This window comes from Lissotriton helveticus, assembly GCF_964261635.1.
Source record: "Lissotriton helveticus chromosome 1_1 unlocalized genomic scaffold, aLisHel1.1 SUPER_1_unloc_38, whole genome shotgun sequence".
In the NCBI taxonomy this organism is placed as follows: domain Eukaryota; kingdom Metazoa; phylum Chordata; class Amphibia; order Caudata; family Salamandridae; genus Lissotriton; species Lissotriton helveticus.
This window is the reverse complement of record NW_027611679.1, coordinates 1757822-1767148: the sequence shown is the minus strand read 5'-3', so window position 1 is coordinate 1767148 and position 9327 is coordinate 1757822. Positions and strand designations below refer to the sequence as shown.

At 42.1% G+C, this 9327-nt stretch overlaps 1 protein-coding gene across 3 annotated transcripts; it reads left to right on the top strand.

Annotated features, from left to right (window-relative positions):
* Positions 1-1190: 1190 nt before the first annotated feature.
* Positions 1191-3106, top strand: LOC144805983 (uncharacterized). Of its 3 annotated transcripts, none has more exons than XM_078672444.1 (2): positions 1191-1365; positions 1423-3106. In XM_078672444.1, the coding sequence occupies exons 1-2, from the start codon at positions 1191-1193 to the stop codon at positions 2703-2705; spliced, it is 1458 nt and encodes a 485-aa protein (XP_078528570.1). In that variant the 3' UTR covers positions 2706-3106. The 3 variants fall into 3 exon arrangements, with proteins under 3 accessions (XP_078528570.1, XP_078528571.1, XP_078528569.1); XM_078672445.1 differs by having other exon boundaries at positions 1191-1417; positions 1496-3106; XM_078672443.1 differs by having other exon boundaries at positions 1191-2664; positions 2746-3106.
* The last annotated feature ends 6221 nt before the right edge of the window (positions 3107-9327 follow it).

The window sequence follows — 9327 nt, the reverse complement described above, 5'->3', positions numbered from 1 at the left end:
TACTTCCTGGAGCGTTACCGTCATTATATACTTCCTGAAGAGTTTTCTTTGTGATGTAGTCTTGAAAGGGTACTGATGTTATACAATTTCTGAAACTGAAGTGACAGCAGCACATCCTGATCCATCTCTTATTACTCAATCCCTACTTGTTTAAATGAAATCTTAGCATGTGCGTCTTTGTAAAGCTGTACCTCTAGTAAGTGGGCACTCCATGTGTGCTCTTTCTGTAAGAAGTTACTGAGTGAACACCAGAAAATCACCTCCTTTTGTGAAATAAGTAAAATGTGACATGTTCTATAGAACATTTAGTTAAATATCTGTGTATGGTGAAATATCTCTTGGTAACTTTCATAAATGGTAATGACCAGATGTCTTTTACAACTAGTTAAATATTGTGTATTGACATTCTCTTACATTTCCATTTAGTGATTTTAAATCTCTTTACATCCAATAGGAAACCAGGCTTAAATGCACAAATGATCGTGAATAATGTCAATAATCGTTCAAATCTGGAAAAAATTGGTTAGAAAAAATGAGCTTACAATATTTAGAAAAAGATCTGCAGAGAGACTGAGGAACCTGAAGATAAACTGATATATCCTGGAAGAGGCAGTCCAGAGCAGTTCAGTGGATGTAAGAGTCTGAGCTGTGCACCTCCACGCAACAGGACTAAGAAATGACCTCACGAAAATTAAGGCAACAGCACTGACAAACCACTTCCTGTATAAATAGGCCTGCACCACCAGCTTTGATATAGGTGTTCGGTATGAGGTAGATACAGCATTGCTCTGCTTCCTGTAATGATGGCAGACCACCATTCAGCACGCTAGGTGTATTGTAAACTCTTTCTGGCCAAACCACTGGAACAAGAAAAAACCACAAGGAAGTGGAGCCAGACAACTGAACGGTAAAGGAAAGAGAGGGTCTCTGATCTACAACAGACTGTCCCAATTTGCTTCGACCAGAAGGAAGACTGATCTTCACTCATAAATATGCAAAACCATTCCACAATCTAAAGACATTTGATAAATAAAGAAATAAATAAACCACCTACAAAGAAGCTTTACTTGCCACAATTATAATATATTTAGTTGGTGAGTCTTGTATTTCATTGTGAAATTGGAAATCAACCATCCAAAAAACCACACACACACAGGGAATGTGAAAATAACACAAGTGCTTTATCAGCCATGTTAGCTCTACAGGAAGCGCAGTCATGTGATGCAGACGAATATAAACCCGACCCAGAGACACTAACCAAGAAAGAAAAATCATACACAAGCAGCAAGAGCTTTAGTTTGTCATCGCTACTAAAGAACTATCAGCAAACTCACACAGGAAAAGCAACGTGCAATTGCAATGAATGTGAGAAGAACTTTAATCAGTTAACACTCCTAAAAGATAATCAGCGAACACACACAGGGGAAAAACCATACCATTGCAGTGAATGTGTGAAGAGCTTCAGTCGGTTATCACACCTCAAAATACATCAGCGAACGCACACTGGGGAAAAACCATACCATTGCAATGAATGTGGAAGTAGTTTTAGTGATTCCTCAAATCTCAGGATTCATCAGCGAACACACACAGGGGAAAAACCATACCATTGCACTGAATGTGTGAAGGCATTCAGTCAGTTATCACACCTACAAAGCCATCAGCGAACACACACTGGGGAAAAACCATACCATTGCACTGAATGTGTAAAGAGCTTCTGTTGGTTATCACACCTACAAAGCCATCAGCGAACACACACTGGGGAAAAACCATACCATTGCAATGAATGTGTGAAGAGCTTCAGTTATTTATCACAACTCCAAGTTCATCAGCGAACACATACTGGGGAAAAACCATACCATTGCGCTGAATGTGTGAAGAGCTTCTGGCGGTTATCAAACCTACAAAGACATCAGCGAACACATACTGGGGAAAAACCATACCATTGCACTGAATGTCTGAAGAGATTCAGTCAGTTATCAATTCTTCAAAGTCATCAGCAAACACACACAGGGGAAAAATCATACCATTGCACTGAATGTGTGAAGAGCTTCTGTCTGTTATCACACCTACAAAGACATCAGCGAACACATACTGGGGAAAAACCATACCATTGCAGTGAATGTGGAAGTAGTTGTAGTGATTCCTCAAATCTCAGGATTCATCAGCGAACACACACAGGGGAAAAACCATACCATTGCGGTGAATGTGTGAAGAGCTTCAGTCAGTTATCACACCTACAAAGCCATCAGCGAACACACACTGGGGAAAAACCATACCATTGCAATGAATGTGTGAAGAGCTTCAGTTATTTATCACAACTCCAAGTTCATCAGCGAACACACACTGGGGAAAAACCATACCATTGCACTGAATGTGTGAAGAGCTTCTGGCGGTTATCACACCTACAAAGACATCAGCGAACACATACTGGGGAAAAACCGTACCATTTCAGTGAATGTGGAAGTAGTTTTAGTGATTCCTCAAATCTCAGGATTCATCAGCGAACACACACAGGGGAAAAGCCATTACAGTGCTGTGAATGTGTGAAGAGCTTCAGTCGGTTATCAGAACTCCAAACACATCAGCGAACACACACTGGGGAAAAACCATACCATTGCAAAAAATGTGTAAAGAGATTCAGTGATGTATCAAATCTTCGAAGACATCAACGAACACACAGGAAAAATACCATACCATTGCAGTAAATGTGTGAAGAGGTTCAGTCAGATATTGGCCTACAAAAACATAAACGAACACACACTGGGGAAAAAACATACCATTGCAATGAATGTGGAAGTAGTTTTAGTGATTCCTCAAATCTCAGAAGTCATCAGTGAACACAGACAGGGGAAAAGCCATTACAGTGCCGTGAATGTATGAAGAGCATTAGTCTGTTATCAATTCAGCAGAGACATCAGCGAACACACACAGGGAATAAACCATCTGATTGCAATGAATGTGGAAATAGTTTTAGTCGTTCCTCAAAATTTAAGAATAATCAGCGAACACTCACAGGGGAAAAAACTTTCAAGTGTAGTGAAGTGTGTTAAGTGCTTTAGTCAATTATCAGAAATACAAAGACATCAACGAACACACACAGGTGATAAACCCCTACCACTGTAGTGAATGTGGAAGTATTTTTAGTTTTTACTCAGCATTAAGGAACCCTCAGCATACACACACAGCTGAAAACTCTACCACTGCAGTGAATGTGGAAGTATTTTTAGTTTTTACTCAGCATTAAGGAACCCTCAGCATACACACACAGGTGATAAACCCCTACCACTGTAGTGAATGTGGAAGTATTTCTAGTTTTTACTCAGCATTAAGGAACCCTCAGCATACACACACAGCTGAAAACTCTACCACTGTAGTGAATGTGGAAGTATTTCTAGTTTTTACTCAGCATTAAGGAACCCTCAGCATACACACACAGGTGAAAACTCTACCACTGCAGTGAATGAGGAAGTAGTTTTAGTGCCCCTTCAACATTAAGAAATCTCCAGCGAACCCAGTTTGGGGAAATGCCATTCAAGTGCAGTACACAAACACAAACAGGAGAGTAACCATACCATTGTAGTGGATTTGGAAGTGTTTGACGGAAGGGTTTTCAGCTAATTACAGGGATTAGTGATAAAACCTATAAACACAACACACTTGAATAAGTTTACCAAGCACAGACTGGAGAATATTTCTAGCTGAGTTTGGTGTTTGGACATTTTGTGCAATAACTCGTCAATGACAGCAGCTAGAGAACAACGTCCAAAGGCACAAGAAGTCAAAGTAGGAAATTGTGACCTGTAACTCTGAGAGTTAATGCTTGCAGCGCACAACATTTACCTCCGAAGCACTGAGTTGGGATACATGATGCTAATTTCACTCATCACATGCATCTGTTAATGCATCCACCATAGTGGCACTTCCCCAGAGATGTCCAATATGAAGCTGGACCCTTGAGAAATTTGCTGGCTCACCACTGGCTGTAAGTGATTATCACGTCCAGATTAATTTTATATGAATATATTTGAGACCTTTCTTATTTACAGAGAATCAACCAACCAACTCCTAACTGGTGAAAGGACAGAATCCTTGCATGATGGCGAAAGTATTGATCGCAGAGAGAGCTGACGAAAAGTTTAGTTCTTAATACGTTTCTAAAAGCTTGACAGTTAAGTAAAGAATCCTGAGCAGTAAAGAATTCCAGCTCTTACAGTCCAGAACTATCAACTCCCTACTTTACATTTCTTGAACCTTGTCTCTGGAAAAGAAAATGGATTTAGAAGTAAAGGAGCACAAAAGATACAGATTTTTGACACAAATGATATTCCGGTTTGTTTTTACAAATAAAAAGAAACTCTTGTTTTATAAACTGTCAGTGAATGAATGGACATAAAAAGTATGTGCTGCCTCGTGAGCAAGCAGTGAAACTTTGTGATGCAGTTGTGACGTCCTCCGACCACAAATAAGATAGACCGTAGCATTCTGAATAATCTGTAAGGTGCTTTTGTGTTGCTGGAGCTGCCAAATAAACAGTGTTCTCATGGCCCAGCCTTGCTTAGAGGAAGGAGTTCACTGATATAATATGCACATCAGAAGGAAGGATACATCTTCAGTAGCCAAAGATAGTTGAAATAAATGCTTTCCACTGAGTTCATTTTAACAAATGGTAGAGTCTAGGATGTTCTTCCTGCTGCCGACCATCATCATCATCACCACCCAGCCACTCAGGAACAGGAACGAGACTGCTCTTCAGCACACCCATCCTTATACATAACACACTACAAGGGTTTGCTCCAGGGTCAAACACACTTTACTTTCACGTTATCAGCAACACGTTCTAAACTGAACAAGTGGTTTGTATAGACATTAGTGGCAGAATACATTTGAAAACCAATACTTTAAAAATCTGTATTAATGATACATAACCAAACATCCAAACACCACCCATGATTGGACATCCAAGAGCCTTTAAAATCCACACTACAGAGGTGTGTACCAGGATCAAACTCAATTTACTTTAACATTAGCATGAACTAAATTATCATACAGCAAAAACAATCATGAGGCTATGAAATGTACACAATGATGACTAGATTTTACATATTAATATGAAATGTATGTTTTTAGATATGTAATAAAACAACAAATGTATTTGAATTCATGGTGTTAGACTGCTGATTGTAGAGGAGATCCTAAATGTGATTTATTCCCTAAATTATAAAAGCACCTAAAGTTTGCTGAGTGACTGCCATGTTTAATACGGGTGCCCAGCATCCTTTTTAGGTCTCGCCTGTCGATGCGCATGCGCATCGAGCAAGCGAGACTATAGGGGCTCATCGACTCTTTATCTAACTTGCAAGGAATCGTGGCGATTCCTTGCAGTGCCCGTGACTTTTAAGCTCAATGCGCATGTGCATTGAGCTTAAAAGCGCGTGCACAGCCGCCCGCATTCCTCCGACACCTTTGAAGTGAAGCTTAGCTTCACTTCAAAGGCCCGGCTTCTTCACACCCACATGCCGCTCTGCCCCGCTCCGCCCCCTCCCCTGAGTCATCCTGCCTGCCCAGACTTCTCCTCCCCCCTACTTACATCCCGCTTTCACTTGTTTTTTTGACTCGACGTTCCCCCCGCCCCCTCCCGCCACGCAATGCCGAGAGCTTGTTGACAATGAAAACAGTTTTAGTGATAGTCCCGTGGCATTGTCGTGTGTAATCTGACACTGAACTTTACCGGACCAGAAAGTATGCTTGTCTTTCATTGCAGCTTTGCTTTTTCTGACTGCCTCGGCAAGCTCCCATCCTATCGTGGCTCCTATCTTTCTAACATGATTTGGCCATGCCAATCTGCCTCATTTGTTTGTAATAGGAAGGAGGGGTTTGGTGTATATACTGTGATATATAACGAAGGCATTTCTATTCCCGGCCGTACTTTTTTTTCTACTCCCCCCTAATTATTCACGGCCGCGTTGCCCAGAGCTGCCACTTCTCTTTTTTTGTGCACACCTTTTTTCTTTTTTTTTTTCTTCTTTTTGCTTGCATTTTTTATCACCTCTCTCTTTCCACTCACCATCTACCTCCCTCCGCGATCTTTCTCGCTCTCTCCCTCCCTGTCTCACCCCCTCTCTTCTTCTCCACCGAGTCCTCCCCTGCCCCCCCCTGCCCTCCCCACTGCCTCTTTTCACGCCGCTCTCTCTTCTCTTTCTCCCCTCCGTTATGTCACAGGTTGTTACCCGCGGAGTGAGACCGGCCGGGTGAGACCCGGTTGAATCAGCGTCTCTCGCCTGTCAGCCTCTCACCCCATCCCTCCCACCCCTCCGGTCCCTTCCCAGCTTCTCCCCGTCTCTCCCTTTCATCGTCCCCGCAGCATCTTCCCCATGGACCCCACACTTCCGGTCCGATTCCGCTCCACATCTACCTTTCCTCCCCTTCCTGCCCCCCTATTCCCTTTCAGTATTTCTCTTTTCATCCCCTCTCTTGCGTTCCCTCGTGCCGCCCTTCCACCCCCTCTCTCTCTCCCCACCTCTCCAATTATGCTTCTGCCACTGTTCTCCCTTCCTGTCTCGTCTTCTCTCCCTTCGCTTCTTCCCAGTCTTTCCCACCCTCTTTCCCTCCAGCTCCCATTTTACCATTATCTTTCTTCCTATCTTCCCCTCTCGCTCTCTTTCACTGCCCTTCCACTCTCTCTCATTTTCCTCTCTTACCATCTCTCTCTTCTCCGTTCCCGTGCACTCTTTATTTTTCCCCCTCTTTATTCACTTTCCTTTTCCCATCCACCCCTGCATTCTGCCACTCCTCTCTCCCATGCCACCAGCCATGTTGAGTGCTGGTAAGCTTCCATTCAAAGTATTATTACACCTCTACTGAGAAATTAAGGTACTCTCCCTTATGAGTTCTAGAGTCGCAGGCACTGAGTACCGGACAGTACCTGTCCACTCATGTCACTATGCTCAACCGGAAGCTATATGGAAATGCACGTGCGTGTGTTCTTTCACATATGAAGCAGAGCTTTGGTGACTGTAGCGCCTCGCCTTCTTCTCGGTATCAACTTTAAAATGGGTGCAATATTGTGATTTCGTTATTTTGTGTTTAATGGCTGAAACAGAAATGTCGAAAACGGCAATGGATTAATGTGTACTACAGCGCACTTCGCCAACATAGTGGCATATATATTTTTTCGGTTTACACATTGTCATGTCCGTTGACAAGAATTTGACCGAAATTACAAAAACATACAGAGGGATTTGCATGCAGACCGCTTTCAAATTAACTCTTTCAACAGAGTGTTTATGATTTTCTACACATTTTTTTTAGCGTGAACTTGACCCGAATGCACTGGAGCAGTGTACAGGAGCACCAGTTACATTACACAAGGGCACACATTCATGTGTTTTTTTTGTTAAGTATCGAGACTTTAAGTGATTTGCCCAGAATCACAGGATGTTGAGCTGCGGAGAATCGAGCCTATCTCACCACTTCTAAAATCAGCACCGCTGGCCGTAAGCCCACATTTTCTGGCCATTTTCTACAAACTTTTTTTTGGGCCAGTGCACTATATCGAAATATTCCATTTCAGCAGACTTTGCACTTATCCTCCCATAGTAATCAAAAACGTAAATAAGTGTGATTAAAAACTCACTTCTACACTTTATATCAATGGTTTCCAGCCACCATAAATGATTGTCAATAAATGGCCGACATTGAGAATACAAAGATATTGTGTCTGGTGAACAAAGGGACTTTTTTGCCCCGTTTTTTCTAGGTGCCCTCACTCTATCTATCTATCTATCTATCTATCTATCTATCTATCTATCTATCTATCTATCTATCTATCTATCTATCTATCTATCTATCTATCTATCTATCTATCTATCTATCTATCTATCTATCTATCTATCTATCTATCTATCTATCTATCTATCTATCTATCTATCTATCTATCTATCTATCTATCTATCTCCCTCACTCTATCTCTCTATCGCCCTCACTCTATCTATCTATCGCCCTCACTCACCCTCACTCACCCTCACTCACCCTCACTCACCCTCACTCACCCTCACTCACCCTCACTCACCCTCACTCACCCTCACTCACCCTCACTCACCCTCACTCTCACTCACTCTCACTCACTCTCACTCACCCTCAACCCCTCACCCTCACTCACCCTCAACCCCTCACCCTCACTCACCCTCAACCCCTCACTCACCCACCCTCAACCCCTCACTCACCCTCACTCACCCTCAACCCCTCACCCTCACACAGTGCAATAGGTCTCGGAGCATTTGAGTTAGAGCTTTTAGAAATGTTTATGGCTTTTTTTTTTTAAATTCTTTAGCATTGGCTACAGCAAAACAAAAATGCTAAAGATTTACAAAAAAACCCATAAACAATTCTAAAAGCACTAACTCTAATGCTGCGAGACCTATTGCATTTCCAATGCTTGTTTGTTTTACTCCTAAAGTGAGAGTTTTCTTTTGCTTTTTGTAAAATCAATAAATACTGTACTTGATACACTGAGAGCTTTCTACAAGGGAGTCTGGGTCATTTTTCCTAGTTTTTGTATGTTTCAGACAGCCAGTCTTTACATAATGTTCCTGAAGAGAAGCAAGTAGGTCAGAATGTCTACCATAAGTAGGACAAATGGTCTAATGTACGTACACCAATGGCCCCAGCTATGTCGGTCATTGTTGTGAGGGTTCCTGAGGTTCTGACCTCAATTCAAACAGAGGGGAATAGTGATAGATTCTTCTCACCAACTTCCAAAATTCTCCAATTTATTTTTATAATCCATTCTTCCTTAGAGACCTTTGTTGGAAGTTTGCAACATTGTGTCCGATGTTGTGCAAAACCAGTGTGCCGTTCTCCAAGGCTGTACTGTTGCATTAAATGTTGTATAAAAGCAGTGTGCCACCCTCCGTGGCTGTGCTGTTGAATACTATTATGTGCAGAAGTAGTGTACAGCCTTCTTCGTCTGCATAAAGACGTATGTAAACTATAAGGTTGTGGCCGACTGCGGCATCATAGTGACCACCTTCTACCTGAGATCCTATTGGTTTGCTGCTGGCTGCGGTGTTATAGTATCCACCTTCTACCTGAGATCCTGTCTGTTTACTGCCGACTGCAGAGCCACCTGGGATCCTATCTATTTTCTGCTGGCTGCTGTCACTATTGTAGCAAATATATTAAGCTACCTAGCGTCTTCTTGTAAGTCGTACAGAATGGTGAACACATGTAGATCGACCATTATATACACCCACTTTGTTGATAGGAAACCTGTGGAGGAGCATATAGTAATTTGCCTATTAAAAAATTAGACCTCCTTTGCCGAAATAT

Coding starts and splice junctions, on each gene's coding strand:
- LOC144805983 (XM_078672443.1), top strand. CDS start 1,191: ATGTTAGCTCTACAGGAAGCGCAGTCATGTGATGCAGACGAATATAAA. Junction 2,665..2,745: donor TGTATCAAATCTTCGAAGAC/ATCAACGAACAC, acceptor GCCTACAAAAAC/ATAAACGAACACACACTGGG.